A 17,657-nucleotide genomic window follows, 5' to 3' on the forward strand; every position below is an offset into this window, starting at 1 on the left:
TGGCAGTCAGGCTACCTCTGGCGAGCAAATGGAGGGCTGTGCGGTCCCCCAAAGAAATGCCACCCCACACCATGACTGACCCACCGCCAAACCGGTCATGCTGGAGGATGTTGCAGGCAGCAGAACGTTCTCCACGGCGTCTCCAGACGTTGTCACGTCTGTCACGTGCTCAGTGTGAACCTGCTTTCATCTGTGAAGAGCACAGGGCGCCAGTGGCGAATTTGCCAATCTTGGTGTTCTCTGGCAAATGCCAAACGTCCTGCACGGTGTTGGGCTGTAAGCCCAAACCCCACCTGTGGACGTCGGGCCCTCATACAACCCTCATGGAGTCTGTTTCTGACCGTTTGAGCAGACACATGCACATTTGTGGCCTGCTGGAGGTGATTTTGCAGGGCTCTGGCAGTGCTTCTCCTGCTCCTCCTTGCACAAAGGCGGAGGTAGCGGTCCTGCTGCTGGGTTGTTGCCCTCCTACGGCCTCCTCCATGTCTCCTGATGTACTGGCCTGTCTCCTGGTAGCGCCTCCATGCTCTGGACACTACGCTGACAGACACAGCAAACCTTCTTGCCACAGCTCGCATTGATGTGCCATCCTGGATGAGCTGCACTACCGAGCCACTTGTGTGGGTTGTAGACTCCGTCTCATGCTACCACTAGAGTGAAAGCACCGCCAGCATTCAAAAGTGACCAAAACATCAGCCAGGAAGCATAGGAACTGAGAAGTGGTCTATGGTCCCCACCTGCAGAACCACTCCTTTATTGGGGGTGTCTTGCTAATTGCCTATAATTTCCACCTATTGTCTATTCCATTTGCACAACAGCATGTGAAATTTATTGTCAATCAGTGTTGCTTCCTAAGTGGACAGTTTGATTTCACAGAAGTGTGATTGACTTGGAGTTACATTGTGTTGTTTAAGTGTTCCCTTTATTTTTTTGAGCAGTGTATATATATCATTTTGCAGAGTGGAGATTCATTAATTTCAGTTTGACTGTCACGTCCTGGCCAGTATAAGGGTTAATTGGTATTGTAGTTTGGTCATTACGTGGCAGAGGGTATTTGTTTTATGTGGTTCGGGGTGGTGTTTTGGAAAAAGGGTGTTTGATTTAGTATTTCCGGGTTTTTGGGTTATGATCTTTGTTTACGTATTTCTATATTTATCTAGTTAGTTGTATGTCTATGTTTGGTTAATTGGGGTGGACTTCCAATTGAAGGCAGCTGTGGGGTGTTGCCTTTGGTTGGAAGTCCTATATTAGTTGTTCTGTGTTTCGCCTTGTGCCTTGCCAGACTGTCGGTATATCGTTCGTTCGCTTGTTTTGTTATTTTTGTACGTTCATTTCGGGAAGTTAATAAATGTTCAAAATGAACAAACACAGTCCTGCTGCATTTTGGTCCTCCTTGACCGACGATAACCGTGACATTGACCTTTCATGCCTACCTTTTATATTCATTAAAACATAATATATAACTGTATTATAAGTTGAAAATATTCCATTAAGTTTCAACCCATACTGTATGTAGAGCAGCAGTTGTAACAAGCTGACATAGTGGAAGTGAGAAAAATACTAGGAAATGAATCATACAGTAGCAGAGAAAGAGTACAAAATGGTTGTGTAATTGAATACATGCACATTAACAGTCACACTGGTATTCAGTACAGTACGAATGGCCATGGCCTTAAGACTGATTGGACTGTATCGGAGTAAGTGCCCCTCTACAAGGGCCCCCTTAGCCTTGTAAATTTGACCATTTGTAAGTTCATATTTTTCTGTATCATTTTTGCAAAAGTCACTAGAAATGAGCATTTAAAACATATTTTTTCAACAACAAAAAATCCCACATAGAAAAATAGTTCCCCCCCAATGTCAGAGTCGCTTCTACGCCCCTGGCTCTGTGTGTGTCTGGTCTGTGTGTGTCTAGCCCGTGTGTGAGTCCAGTACCTCTGAAGGGTTTGAACTTGTTCTCCAGGTCAAAGTCGTGGCGTCCCAGCCTGGCCAGGTCAATGCGGAGGTCAGGACATATGGCATACTCCTCCAGGGTCCTACTCACCTGGGCAATCTTCTCCATCACCGTGTCTGGAGACGGGCCTATGAGGTGGGGGACACGGTTACCATGGACACCAATGTTTGCACATTATTTGACCTGTTCCTGGTCTACGGTTGTTGTTATACAGTGGCTTGCGAAAGTATTCACCCCCTTGGCATTTTTCCTATTTAGATTTTTGGGGGGTTTGTATCATTTGATTTCACAACATGCCTACCACTTTGAAGATACAAATTCTTTTTTATTGTGAAACAAACAAGAAATAAGACAAAAAATGAAAACTTGAGCATGCATAACTATTCACCCCCCCAAAGTCAATACTTTGTAGAGCCACCTTTTGCAGCAATTACAGCTGCATGTCTTTTGGGGTATGTCTCTATAAGCTTGGCACATCTAGCCATTGAAATGTATGCCCATTCTTCAAGGCAAAACTGCTCCAGTTCCTTCAAGTTGTATGGGTTCTGCTGGTGTACAGCAATCTTTAAGTCATACCACAGATTCTCAATTGGATTGAGGTCTGGGCTTTGACTAGGCCATTCCAAGACATTTAAATATTCCCTCTTAAACCACTCAAGTGTTGCTTTAGCAGTATGCTTAGGGTCATTGTCCTGCTGGAAGGTGAACCTCCGTCCCAGTCTCAAATCTCTGGAAGACTGAAACAGGTTTCCCTCAAGAATTTCTCTGTATTTAGCGCCATCCATCATTCCTTCAATTCTGACCAATTTTCCCAGTCCCTGCCAATGAAAAACATCCCCACAGCATGATGCTGCCACCACCATGCTTCACTGTGGGGATGGTGTTCTCGGAGTAATGAGAGGTGTTGGGTTTGCACCAGACATAGGGTTTTCCTTGATGGCCAAAAAGGTACATTTTAGTCTCATCTGACCAGAGTACCTTCTTCCATATGTTTGGGGAGTCTCCCACATGTGTTTTGGCGAACACCAAACATGTTTGCTTATTTTTTTCTTTAAGCAATGTCTTTTTTCTAGGCACTCCTCTGTAAAGACCAGCTCTATGGAGTGTACGGCTTAAAGTGGTCCTATGGACAGATACTCCCTTCTCCGCTGTGGAGCAGTGCAACTCCTTCAGGGTTATCTTTGGTCTCTTTGTTGCCTCTCTGATTAATGTCCTTCTTGCCTGGTCTGTGAGTTTTGGTGGGCGGCCCTCTCTTGGCAGGTTTGTTGTGGTGCCATATTCTTTCAATTTTATAATTATGGATTTAATGGTGCTCAGTGGGATGTTCAAAGTTTCTGATATTTTTTTATAACCCAACCCTGATCTGTACTTCTCCACAACTTTGTCCTTGACCTGTTTGGAGAGCTCCTTGGTCTTCATGGTGCCGCTTGCTTGGTGGTGCCCCTTGCTTAGTGGTGTTGCAGACTCTGGGGACTTTCAGAACAGCTGTACTGTATGTATGTCTAAGTCTCTGAACAAAGTGTGTGTGTGTGTGTGTGTGTGTGTGTGTGTGTGTGTGTGTGGTGTGTGTGTGTGTGTGTGTGTGTGTGTGTGTGTGTGTGTGTGTGTGTGTGTGTGTGTGTGTGTGTGTGTGCGTGCGTGCGTGCGTGTTTATCGCAGGTAAAGCCCACCAGGTGATGTTATAGGGGGTCCATGAACTCTATGAGCTGGATCAGTCCCCACAGGTGTGGGGGGAGGAGCCTAGGGTCAACCAACTAGTCTTCATAGGTCAGCACTGTGTGTGGGTGTGTGTCTGTGCATAAGTGTGTGAGTGTGTATGAATGCATTCTTCTGATGCGTACCTCACTCAATAAAGCCTTTGTATCCCCTCACCTCTACGGGGAGAAACCTGGACAAAGTGGTCCTACAGGAACAGTTCATCTCAACAGTACTAAAGGTGGGGGACAGGAACTAAACAAGAACTCCCCCCTCTCTCTCCTCACTGTGAACTATTCCAGTTTATTCTTGATACACTTCACATTTGGACCTACCTACTGCAATTGTGTTAATCCTCATAATTATGGTGTTCCACTTCAGTCCAGGAGGACCTCAAAACGTTATGGTATTTACTGTTAATGATGACTACATGCCAAATCTGATAAGCATCTTACTGACTACAATAAGGTCAGGTTTTACGGAGTGCTAATTGTTGAGACTTGGTGTAATTGGGCCTCTTGCTCACGGGCCAGATGCTATGAGGAAACATTAGATTAGTGTGTGAGCGGACTTAATCTATAATCAACCATGTTGGCTATCTCATTACCCAGTGATACACCCGACCCTCAATCAAGATAAAGGACAACTTGAAAATAGAGATGTCATTAGCGCCCTTACTGTCATTTTCTCTGTAAATGATTTTAAACTTTGGAAACCCTAGAAACCCTAAAAGGCCAGCATCCCGGAGTCACCTCTTCACTGTTGATGTTGAGACTGGTGTTTTGTGGGTACTATTTAATGAAGCTGCCAGTTGAGGACTTGTGAGGTGTCTGTTAGACTCTCTAATGTACTTGTCTTCTTGCTCAGTTGTGCACCGGGGCCTCCCACTCCTCTTTCTATTCTGGTTAGAGCCAGTTTGCGCTGTTCTGTGAATGGAGTAGTAAACAGCATTGTACGAGATCTTCAGTTTCTTGGCAATTTCTCACATGAAATAGCCTTCATTTCTCAGAACAAGAATAGACTGACAAGTTTCAGAAGAAAGTTCTTTGTTTCTGGACATTTTGAGCCTGTAATCGAACCCACAAATGCTGATTCTCCAGATACTCAACTAGTCTAAAGAAGGCCAGTTGTATTGCTTCTTTAATCAGAACAACAGTTTTCAGCTGTGCTAACATAATTGCAAAAGGGTTTTCTTATGATCAATTAGCCTTTTTGAAATTATAAACTTGGATTAGCTAACACAACATGCCATTGGAACACAGGAGTGATGGTTGCTGATAATGGGCCTCTGTACGCCAATGTAGATATTCCATAAAAAAATCATCCGTTTCCAGCTACAATAGTAATTTACAACAGCAATGTCTACACTGTATTTCTGATCAATTTGATGTTTTTTTAATGGACAAAAAGTGTGCTTTTCTTTCAAATACAAGGACATTTCTAAGTGACTCCAAACTTTTGAACAGTAGCGTATACTGAGATCATGTGACACTTAGATTGCACACAGGTGGACTTTATTTAACTAATTATGTGACTTCTGAAGGTAATTGGTTGCACCAGATCTTATTTAGGGGCTTCATAGCAAAGGGGTGAAAACATATGCAAGCACCACTTTTCTCCAAAAATGTATTCGAATTTTTTTTTTAATCCAAGTTATTTTTTTGATTTCACTTCACCAATTTGGACTATTTTGTGTATGTCTGTTACATGAAATCCCCCCCCAAAATCAATTTAAATTACAGGTTGTAATGCAACAAAATAGGGAAAACGCCAAGGGGGATGAATACTTTTGCAAGGCACTGTACATGTTTAATAAGAACAGTGAAGCCTGTGGTGGCATTTTAATGCACCACTGTTATGCATAGGAAGTTAAATAACATTTTGCTCTAAATTGAGAAGTCATTTTACTGAGAAGTCGTCATTTCTATGTACCATGTGAGGATTGTAAGAAGCTACTGGAGTCTTGACATTGACAAAGTGAACATTGTGTATAATCCTTCTGAGAGCCACGGTTTGTGGGCTCTGAAAGATAACTACTGTTGCGTGAGACATGAGGGATGAGGAGAGCAACACCACTTTGCTCTATTTATACAACTGGAAGATGACTGAGATTCCACAGTAAAGCCCTGGGGACTCGGGAAGGCCTGTCCATGATGGAACTTCAGGAATATGTGAGTATTCCTTGTTAAGAGAATACACGGATAATTGCTGGGGCTGTGAGTGGGCTATGGTGCCAACTCTCTTAACTTAGTCAATAAATCACCAATATTGTATTCATATAGCACTTTTAACAAACACATTTATAATAAAGAGCCCACTAATACCTGGGCATAAAGCCAAGAAGAGCAAGCACGAGTATCAGTGGTGAAAAGAAAACCCCTTAGGTAGGAGGACGTCCATCAATCTTTTAATTGACTGACAGATTGACTGGCTGGCAGGTTGACAGCAATCAGTCAAATAAGCACCTCACCTCCATTGGCCACGTTGAATTTGACCCCAAAGTCTCCCCCGGGGCCTCCTGGATTGTGACTGGCTGTCAGGATGATTCCACCAATGGCCTTGATCTTCCTGATGATGCAGGACACAGCAGGGGTGGAGAGGAGGCCGTTGTGTCCAATCACCAGCCGACCAATCTGAACGAAACAGACAAGAGGGAGAGTTTGAGGAACTTTAGCTCACTGAATCTCATTCATATTGTTCATATTGAAGTAATTCATCGTATCATACATTATTCAAGACTAAGGCATGTACAAACATCGCAATTCAAGAATGAAAAGGCCTATTATTGTAGACTAGCTCAGTGTAGTTTACAGAATTACTTAATTCGCATTTCTTTGTTGTAATGAGCTTCATGTCATGCCTTTAGTCAAGAGATGTTTTCTAGAACTGGTCATGTGGCTTCTGTCATGACGCTCAGGGCTTCATCTTTCCAGACCAGATGCGTCCAGAATTTGGCACGGACTGAGGTTCCAGACGTTCTATCAGGCTTGGACTAGGCTACATTCCAGACAGTCATCATGGGCGTCTACATCCATTTATTGAAGCGGCACGAACAGTCTCGCATGTTCTGTCCCTAGGCTGTAGCATCTCAACTATTCTAAATAAAAGTGTCCTCATTCATGTGGAATGAATTATTATGACGTCGGCGCATCTCCTCACTTCAGGATTTCGAGAGGAGAGAGAGAGAGAGACACTCTTGGCTCTGTTCAATCAAACCCGGTTACCTTGTTTTTGGCATAAGAGCAAAAACATTTGTATGGTTTGAAAACAAAATAAAATCAGCTGTGTTAATGACAACATTCTCTCTCTATATATTTTTTATATTTAAACATATCCCAGACATCGCTTTGGATCGAATAGTGCCCTTTGGGTGCGCACTTAACACCTGCCATGCCATGTCAGCGACCCGTTGTAGGTCTACACGCCTATCATCATTCCATACTCTGCCCCCAGAATATCACAAATATTCCTTCAATGTCTTCCCAGCGCTTATCTCCTGTGAGTTTGGCTCGTGGCCACTAAACTGGGTATCCCCAAAGTTTCGAACGAAGCAGGGAGGAATGTAGCTGAGTGGCGCGTGGGCAGGAGTGGACGAGGGATTGAACAGCCGATAAGGCAGGAGACATTAAGCTGGGCCAGCAGAAAAATAGACCCATCTCAAAACAAATACATTCCCCTCAGTTTTTCCTTTAGGTATTTCACCAAGCTTGTTGTCGCATAGATCTGAGAATAGACTGCTGTCCTTTCCAAGCGCTCTGCGCAATTGGTTAAAAGGCTCCGCCACTCACGCAGGCCCGCGCACGCACGCCACACACACACACACACACACAGAAACACACTGACACTGGGAGAGGGTATAAGCTTTAGGTTGTAACATAGCCTGCCTATCTATATGCACGTACGCCTATCGCCATAAACCTGAGTGTAGTTAAAACAAGGCCACTGGACTGACTAATCGTTTCAGAGGCGCGTGAACAGCTATGCTAGGTAAACTAGTGTACAGCATTCCCTTGTATGCACTTGACTAGAGTTTCAGCTGTATAAACCATAGTTTATACGAGCCATAGGCATATGGAGGATTAACAATAAAATGCCATGGTTTATTATGCTATTTCTGTGCTTCGTTTATCATGATCATTATCATCATCACGAACCCTGAACTATTCCAAACTTTCTGACATGACATTCTTGTCTTACCCCGTTGGCAGCGGCCATCTGAACTATAATCTCTGTAGCTGCTCGGCTGAAGTAGCGTCCATCGCTGCCCACCACCATCGTGCATCCCTGGCGGTCCCTCAGGTCGATGGACGACAGTACACTTTGGATGTAGTTCTGCAGGTAGTTCTTCTTGCCCTCGAACACAGCCGTCTTCCGCCGCAGCCCGTTGGTACCGGGCCGCTGGTCATCAAACGGGCTCGTCTGGACCGTTACCACGGGAATGGGGTTCGTCTCCATCCTCCGTACAAGAACCCACCGGGAGTGGCGGGTCGACTGGCTATACCGGGGATGACTCACTGTCGGCTGGATAGAGGTGGAGAGTCAAACATATGTAGGAGACAGACTGTGTTAGGGAGGTGAGAGGTCCAGTGATGTCCGCTCTAGTCCTCCAGAAGTAGAACTTTCGAGGGAGGTGGGGGGATGCGTTTACGCAATGACAGCACACCAGCGCTTTCCAGAGGGATGGCTATTAAGATGATAAATCCCCGTCAACAAATTCCTTGGCTTGTAAACTCGGTTTGAGATAAATGCTAGTTATAGGCCTGCTGTAGGGTTTAAAACACATGCCACAGAAAACTTGCAGTGAGAGCTTTGGATAGGCTAATGTAATATTAAGCCCAGTCTTCTCTTCCGCCTGACAACTCCCTATTTTCCAAATAAGCCCGACTCTCCTCAAGGACATGCGCCTGCCAAAATCAGGGAGGGCCAAAAGCCCCTACAATCAGCTGCGCCTCTGGACAAAAATAGCCCGGTGGAGTACGGGGAGAATTGTGTCGGGCTGGGGCTGTACAAGGCAAAGCACTGTCAGTGTGCGAGCGAGCGTTAAGCAGTTAACGGTCAAAGACATGCGGAAAAGTGACGAGGCAGGACCTGAGGGCGCACTGTTGGCCATGGGCAAGGCAATGCGTCAAGTAGACCTCCCCTGTCCCACATATTAGGAAATATAGTACGTGGTAAAGTAAAACACACTCGTTGGTTTTAATATGATACTTTAAGCTAATGGACTAGAATGATAACATGAAATCCACTCCCTTTCCAAAATAAATAAACTGTGACAAAAATGGAGTGCGTCTTGTTCAATGGCAGCTCTCTCTATCTCTCTCGCTCTCTTTGTACTATAATGCATAAAATCTAGCATCAGAAGAGCAAGATGCGTTATGGGTGGCCAGAGAGAATCATATGGGCTGGTTCACTGATGCATAACTTAGTGGACAGCGCAACCAGGAGCAAAATCAAGGAAATACATTTTTGTAGAACGTGCTTTGCAAAATTGTAGGCCATTGGTCCTATAAAAGTAGTTGTCTGTATTGAAATGCATTAAACCTGGGCCACACGGTGGCAGCATTGAACTGGCCTACAGCTGGATGCAGACGTTCTCAAGTTTTCATTCGATTTTTAAGGAAATTAAGATGGAATCAATTGTATTTTAATTGGTATTTAATATGTATTTAAAAGCGATTCAATTAAATATTACAATAATTATTTGCAATAAAACAAAACAGGGCACGAAATTCGCAATGATGAGACTGATCTGTTTGAGTGACAAACAAGAGTTATGTTTCGCCAATTACAGGACAAACAGATTTGCTGAAAATAAATATAACCTACGCTTGCAATAATTCACAATAACAAGATCGTAAGTAGATCGTATATTATCATTTGCTGTTCAGATGCCGATTTTGCCTTTTTGCGAAGTAAGTCTGTGCAACATATTATAGTCCTGCTAATTTAGACCTGGTTTTCCAGAAATTGAAATGGTAAACCTTTAGGTGGAATCATTTCCTCAGGTTATTTAGTACTAATAGATGGCATCTTTAGCAGTCAATTTCTACGTGTAATAAAATGTGGGGAAGGAAATAAGTTGGCCTAAGCATAACCAAACACCGCAACAACAAAAAAACGGATGTTTTATTGTTTCATTTCAACGTCGAAAATCACAATACAATGGATTTTTAAACATTTGGCAAAAGTGGCTCCACTTTCACATTGACGCCATATTTTAACAAATATATTATCAGTCTTCATATTTACATTAACTTCATTTGACATACTGTATTCAACATTGAATGAACATAAACAACATGCAGTTTAAATCATTTCTTTGAGAAATGCGTAAACGTGCCTCCATTGGATCATTTTATCACTTGTATACAAACACATAGGTTTCTTTGGTTAAAGCTATAACAAACAAACAGTTCAACAACTAAGGTAAGACATTGGCACATTCTCTGTTATTGAAGGAGCCGCGCTCAACATTGCACATGAGCAGAATGGAGTCATTGGAGCTGGAATCAGGCTCGGGAACTAAACAAGCAGGGCCCGTGAGAAGATCAACAGAACAATGGGGGTTGGAGTTCTGTGGTATTGAGTTATGTGATACATAAGGAAAGGTTCTACTCATAATGCTGTCAATACTAAATGAACACTTCGTATGTGTGTCGCTCGCAGCCTTCTGTACTGCGGGAGTTGCTGCGTAAAGTTGCATTCTGAAGTCCTTGGGGGCAACTACCTTACAGCTGCTGCTTAGACTCGGGTATGGTAGGTAGGAGGAAGGTAGCATCACGAGCCCGTCCTGAATGGGCATATACCAGAGAGGGGCAACCGGTACGCTCACTTGGCTTTGGACGCAGTAAGGTCGCCCGTAAGGCCGGTAACAGCTAAAGTTTGGGTAAAACATGAGTCCATCTTTCATATACTCCGGCTGTTTTCTCTTAAACCTCTTCCTGCGCCGGAGAAAGCTGCCGTTGTCAAACATGTCCTCAGATGCGGGGTCCAGAGACCAGTAGTTGCCTTTGCCTGCGTTTCCAGGCTCTCTCGGAATCTTGATAAAGCAGTCGTTGAGTGACAGGTTGTGCCTGATGGAGTTCTGCCACGCCGGAAACTTCTCCCGGTAGTAGGGGAACTTGTTGCTGATGAAGTCGCAGATGCCACTCAGCGTCAGTTTCTTCAGAGGACACTGTAAGATTGCCATGGTGATGAGAGCGATGTAGGAATACGGGGGCTTTACACAACCGTGAGGTCTTCCCAATGAAGGTGTGTCTGCACAGAAACTATTCTCGCTCTCCCCAGATGAGTCGAACTCAGAGCAGTCCAGTTCGACGCTGGACTCGGCGGATGAGCTAGGCTCCCTGGTGTTGTCGGTCCGGTAGAGAAGATGCCGGTCAAGGAGAGGCTCGTCCTCTCCCGCTATGTATACTTCATCCTCGTCCAGTGGCAAGCCAGTCTGCTGGGACGTTTCATACTCCTTGGAGAGGGTCATGGCTCAGACCACAACGTCCACACACGCGTAAAAGCGAAACTCTGACCACCGTATCATTAATTCTTAACATGCGTAAAAGCGCAATTACCGACGCGTAAAAGCGCACAAATATATGTCTTCTCTGACTTTCTCGGCTCCTCCTGTCCCTGTGGTCCTGGTCAGCCTGTTTGTGTTGACCGTGGGAGTTTAGTTTTTTTATTAGTGGGCTGTTGTTGTACCCCCCGCCCCGCCACAGCCCAGTCACATTCAGACCTATCAGAGTAGTTCCTCGCCTCAGGGTGTCAGGGCAGACAAAGGGAAAACTAATCCGGAGAATCCTCACATACATAATTGATCTAGTATGCAGACACCTCAAAGTTCATGAATCATAAGACTTTTAGGGTGAAATACACGTATCAAATGTAGGCATATATATAGTTTGCAAAAATGATTTATTACAAAGCGAGGGTAGAATCAGATGGTGATTTTTAGCAAGATCCCCCATGCGTATCCAGGTCCGTCTATCAGTTTCCTGCTTCAGACATGGCACATTGTGTCTACAAATGCAAATACATTGCGGTCAACTTTATAACCTTAATTGATATACAGTGTGTTCAACTTTATTCACAGGTCAACATTAGACGGAGAACCTGTTCAATTAGGCTACGCAGGGCCTCAGCCCGGCAGAGAATAGAGTAGCACGGTAGCTCGGCTGGAGCCGGGGATGCGATGTGAAGTTTGAACACCACGCCTACCCCTGATAATAAACGCAGCGTTTTACCCCCCAGACCCCCGTGGTTTCGTTTCGTTTACCACCTCGGGATCACAAGCGGTTCTAGTGCCCTTGTGGCAACAATTTTGCACCCCCTTGTGGCCCCCCTAAATGTGGAGTATTAAATAATTTCTATATAACACATTTTTGCTATCGTTCTTTTTTTTACATCCGTTATTACTGTAACTGGCCGCTCTAACAGTACAACTGGCCCCAGCTTCGCCCCCCCAGTTGAAATGGTCTAGAACCGCCATTGCTCGGAATGTCCGCAGGTGGTGTGACCGTGAAAATGGCCGTGGGACAGCTCCCCGTGGCCGGGAGAGTAAAGCGGCTATAGAGGCAACTTAACGAGCCAATAAGCATCAGAATCGGGTTGAATACTGCGCAGCTGCACGGTAAGCTATAGGGCTACGGGACATAGCCGGGGTGAATGGCCACAGCAAATTAGACTCACATGTAGAACTAGGCCAGACAATGATGTTAGAAAATGAAATTTAAAATTTAAAGTTTAACTGAGTTTATATATTGGGTAAAATTGTAAACGTAGACTATAAGCCAACATTTATTTGACTTAAGACAAACCATCCGATTTTACAGGGCTATTCTCCGTCTAATTAGCCGTTTACTTCCACGTATTTTATTTAAATTCGTTATTTTACATGAATCGCAAAAATAAAACTCCCTAAATCTCCTCACTATGGCAAATTCCTTGACTGAGACTTGTCAGCATAATTCTTAGTAATTCAGAATGTGAATGGGGACCCCATGCAACGTCACTTCACAACAATAAAACAAAGGTGTTAATATGCTTGCAGCGTATTACGCACGTTGTGGAATATCGCATTGGATTTACGCACGTTAGTTAAACACCTTCAGACAAGACACGAGTTTATATCAATTCGCTAGTTCACAATTATTAGCCATTACAACAAAATGCCAGTCAATACTTAATAATAGTGAAATATGAATATTACATTTCGTAAACACCACTCTTTAAATCAGATTCTTGTTTATTTCAATCATTTAAACAGCCCTTACATGATAATATGTGAAATAAAAACAAACGTATTCACAGGTCAAGCTAACAGTCAAGCACGTGGACATTTACAGACCAGCCGAATTCTGTGTCGCACCACTTTTGAGATGTGATAAAAGCCTGTACAAAACCTTAACTTCACCAACAATTTACAGACCTAAAACACAGCCTAACTATTGATGAATACACTCAAACTTCAAATAATATGGTATGGATGTTAGGGGTTTCCAAAAGTTTAAAATCATTTACAGAGAAAATGACAGTAAGGGCGCTAATGACATCTCTATTTTCAAGTTGTCCTTTATCTTGATTGAGGGTCGGGTGTATCACTGGGTATTGAGATAGCCAACATGGTTGATTATAGATTAAGTCCGCTCACACACTAATCTAATGTTTCCTCATAGCATCTGGCCCGTGAGCAAGGGGCCCAATTACACCAAGTCTCAACAATTAGCGCTCTGTAAAACCTGACCTTATTGTAGTCAGTAAGATGCTTATCAGATTTGGCATGTAGTCATCATTAACAGTAAATACCATAACGTTTTGAGGTCCTCCTGGACTGAAGTGGAACAACATAATTATGAGGATTAACACAATTGCAGTAGGTAGGTCCAAATGTGAAGTGTATCAAGAATAAACTGGAATAGTTCACCAGTGAGGAGAGAGAGGGGGGAGTTCTTGTTTAGTTCCTGTCCCCCACCTTTAGTACTGTTGAGATGAACTGTTCCTGTAGGACCTCTTTGTCCAGGTTTCTCCCCGTAGAGGTGAGGGGATACAAAGGCTTTATTGAGTGAGGTACGCATCAGAAGAATGCATTCATACACACACACACACACACACACACACACACACACACACACACACACACACACACACACACACACACACACACACACACACACAGTGCTGACCTATGAAGACTAGGTGGTTGACCCTAGGCTCCTCCCCCCACACCTGTGGGGACTGATCCAGCTCGTAGAGTTCATGGACCCCCTACAACATCACCTGGTGGGCTTTACCTGCAATAGACACGATCCCCTGGGATAGCTTGGTCGCAAATGGGTCTTCCAAATGGACAATGACCCCAAGCATACTTCCAAAGTTGTGGCAAAATGGCTTAAGGACAACAAAGTCAAGGTATTGGAGTGGCCATCACAAAGCCCTGACTTCAATCCTATAGAAAATTTGTGGGCAGAACTGAAAAAGCGTGTGCGAGTAAGGAGGCCTACAAACCTGACTCAGTTACACCAGCTCTGTCAGGAGCAATGGGCCAAAATTCACACAACTTATTGTGGGAAGCTTGTGGAAGGCTACCCGAAACGTTTGACCCAAGTTAAACAATTTAAAGGCAATGTTACCAAATACTAATTGAGTGAATGTAAACTTCTGACCCACTGGGAATGTTATGAAAGAAATAAAAGCGGAAATAAATCATTCTCTCTACTATTATTCTGACATTTCACATTGGTAAAGTGGTGATCCTAACTGACCTAAGACATGGAATTTTTACTAGGATTAAATGTCAGGAATTGTGAAAAACTGAGTTTAAATGTATTTGGCTAAGGTGTATGTAAACTTCCAACTTCAACTGTACCTAAAATGTCCAGAAACAAATACACACAAAAGGTTGAATCCTAACTTAAAGTTTGCTACCGTATCAAATGTTGCCCAACTTACATCTCCCATTAAGATCAATGAATGCATGATTTAGATGGAAGGTATACTGTAAAATAAATGCACACTGTATTAGCACAGGGATGCCTATTGAAAACCAGTGACAAAGGCTGAATGTTGTTTCACATTCAACTGAATGACATTCATGGGAAGTCCAGCTTTGTTCTTGAACGCTTTCTCTCACAGAAGATCCTGGAAAGAAACAAGCTATTGTAAAACGGAACGTTTCTGATGTGAAAAGATTAGCTTTCTTTTGTTTCAAAACATTGACGTTATAGCCTTCATGAGAATCAGCAGTCTCGGGCTCCCGAGTGGCGCAGCGGTCTAAGGCACTGCATCTCAGTGCTAGAGGCATCACTACAGACCCTGGTTCGATTCCAGGCTGTATCGCAACTGGCCGTGATTGGGAGTCCCGCAGGGCGGCGCACAATTAGCCCAGAACAGGGTTAATATTGTTGCATTTTTTAAGCGTAAAAGCAACTAAACATCAACTCGTTTTTGTCCTTGAAATGACTACTCTAAAACTGACTACTGTTGCTTTATGCTTGTAATTAAAACTTTGACAGCAAGAAGTTCTTGGGAAACAAAACCTTTGCATGCTTTATATTGCTAAATAAAACTATCTTTTAAGTAATATCAATATAAACCTGCTTGAGTAAAGTAAATCATAGTTAAATCGAACCAGCACATTCTTAACATGGTGGTATCGTCACACCACATTTTAAGTGCTGCTGATGAGTTTGTCCACGAATTCGTCAAAAAGCTAAACTCTATCAAGCACCATAAACCAGCTGTGACACCCTTATTTACCCCCCCCCCCCCATCCTCTCTTTACCCTCCCCCCGCTCTCCCTCCCTCCGCTGTATACTTACAGCATTACAAGGGCACTTCGCATATATTTTGGGCATTGTGAGGAAGTGTTAAGGTCACACACTTCCTTTTTCATTTGGTATAACACTCTCATTAGCATGAAAATAGCAACTTGGAGGGAAGGGAGTTTGGCCCTACGGGGGCAGGACGGTGGAGCAAGGAAAGTTTAGCTAATTTGTGGGAAAGGGGACCTGGCAAAAACTGATGACAATGCAGACATTACACCCCCCCCCCCCCCTTAACAAGCCCACACCCTGTGGTAGCTGTTGTGAGGTGCAAACAACATAACTGAAGACCAATGCCAAGCCAGTCTCATTCAACTAACCAATGAGCACACTACCCCAGCGTTTCCCCATATGATGGCATTTGAGGCAGGATAATCAGGACAGATGTCTTTGGGTCGCAGACTAAAAATTGATCCTGGTTTACTTGGTTTACTGTCACAAGCACAAAAACAGAAAAGCAGAGTGTGGACTTTTCACTAGTGTGTCAGCCCCTGAAGGCATTAGGGGCCAAACTCTGCCCCAGGACAATGTCTCCCTGGCCCACTGCATACAGAGCAGGCCTGGGGCCGATTCCACATCAATACAGGGGGTGAACTGAAATTCAATAAATGATTTAAAAATGTCCCATTACATTTTAGTCATTTAGCAGACACTCTTATCCAGAGCGACTTACAGTAGTGAATGCATACATTTCATTTCATGCATTTTTTAATTTTTTTTCTGTTGTACTGGCCCCCTGTGGGAATCGAACCCACAACCCTGGCGTTGCGCACACCATGCTGGCGTTGCAAACACCATGCTCTACCAACTGAGCCACAGGGAAGCCATTATTTTCACCTCTTCAATTGAAATATAATTGACCCCAAACCTGTGGTTGTTTATTACACAACTGCTAATTTATTCTTTATAAATGCCAGATTGTGGGCCGTCTGTGAACAAAAAACTAGACCAAAACGATATTGTTTAAGACATGGATAGAGCAGGCCTAATCAAAGTAGTTTTCCTTTCATGGATCACCATTGGCACTCATTACCTTGTCTAGATGTGGTCTTGTTGCTTCCACAAGCTGTAGCTTTTCTGCCAAACTGTCAGTTAAAGAAGCAACACTGAGGTGTGCAGTGTTTCTCTAGTATCTTTGTTTACATGACAACGGACCATGCAAACACATGGCTTGTTCTTCAATCGGGAAGCATCTACCTGTGAGATTAATATGGTTTCCTTTTTAGAGTCTGTTAAGCATTCTGTGATGTTATATGGCTACAAGAAGAAAGGTATTTTCATATGTCACTGCATACAGCAATGCAGGTCTAGGGAAAATAGGATTTTGAATGAGAATCAAGTGTGTCCCCCCACAAGGTTAAACAAGACTGTGTGTGTCTGTTGGGGCATATTAAGAGAGAGATCAGCTGTGGACCGCAAACCCCCCCCCCCCCCCCCCCAGATCCTGTCCTGTTGTCCCTCTACCTCCCCCCTTGACCCCACAAGGAGAACAAACATTGTACAGCAGCTTTAGCCCTCTCTGCTGCTAGTGCCACACAAGTGGACCGGTGTGGGGGTGTGTGTGTGGGGGGGTTGCTTCAAACAACCAGCATGGGCCCTGGGAGGCCAGAGGGGGGTGGAAAGACAGGGAAAGGGCCTATCTGTGTGGACAAGTGTGTTTAGATGACTCTCGTCAGGGATCATCTCTCACACACACACACACACAAATCCACTGCAGCTGGCTGGGAGAAGAGAAAACACCAGTGACTGCATTCCTGTGAAGAGAGGTTTACCAGCACTGAGTCCATTCATGTAATGTAAGTTTTACTGTGGTAACAATGAGCCCACCTCCCCCCATGGACTTACAGTACACCAACCCTTCTATAGCTTGGGCCCTTCATTACAGGGAAACATAGTCAACAATACCACCTCTGTGTAGGCTGTTACATGTTTAATATACTTTGCTCGTAGAGAGTGATTGAGAATGGAGCTGAGAGTGGTGCAGTCCTTATGATTCAAAGCCACACTGACTTTACTCCAGGGATGCAGATCCAGTACCTGAGATAGGGCCACCCAAGAGAAACAAGTAACATAAAAGCAGGTTGATGTTTATTGTTGTAACGGCTGTCTTCAGGAATGGACCAAAATGCAGCGGAGTTAGTATTCATCTTTCAATTTAATTAGAAAGAACACTATAACAAACAAAACAAGGAAAC

The 17,657-nt window shown here is 43.9% G+C and overlaps 2 protein-coding genes across 3 annotated transcripts in view; both read right to left on the reverse strand.

Annotated features, from left to right (window-relative positions):
* Positions 1-8,613, reverse strand: part of pgm5 (phosphoglucomutase 5) — a 48,832-nt gene extending 40,219 nt beyond the window's left edge. For both annotated transcript variants that reach the window (XM_082968472.1, XM_014171055.3), the window contains exons 1-3: positions 7,847-8,613; positions 6,120-6,282; positions 1,936-2,082 (exon numbers count right to left, since the gene is read on the reverse strand). In XM_082968472.1, the coding sequence (XP_082824598.1) occupies positions 1,936-2,082; positions 6,120-6,282; positions 7,847-8,104 (568 nt within the window). In that variant the 5' untranslated portion in view covers positions 8,105-8,613. The remainder of the gene's footprint in view (positions 1-1,935; positions 2,083-6,119; positions 6,283-7,846) is intronic.
* A 776-nt stretch (positions 8,614-9,389) lies between these two features.
* foxd5 (forkhead box D5) lies at positions 9,390-11,279 on the reverse strand. The gene has a single exon (XM_014170642.3). The coding sequence runs from the start codon at positions 11,124-11,126 to the stop codon at positions 10,071-10,073; it is 1,056 nt and encodes a 351-aa protein (XP_014026117.2). The 5' UTR covers positions 11,127-11,279; the 3' UTR covers positions 9,390-10,070.
* Positions 11,280-17,657: the final 6,378 nt, after the last annotated feature.

The sequence above is a fragment of the Salmo salar genome, chromosome 24, assembly GCF_965601325.2.
Source record: "Salmo salar chromosome 24, fSalSal1, whole genome shotgun sequence".
Taxonomy (NCBI): Eukaryota; Metazoa; Chordata; class Actinopteri; order Salmoniformes; family Salmonidae; genus Salmo; species Salmo salar.

What these genes read in the sequence shown, in the direction of transcription:
- foxd5 (XM_014170642.3), bottom strand. Translation starts at nt 11,126, where the DNA reads ATGACCCTCTCCAAGGAGTATGAAACGTCCCAGCAGACTGGCTTGCCA.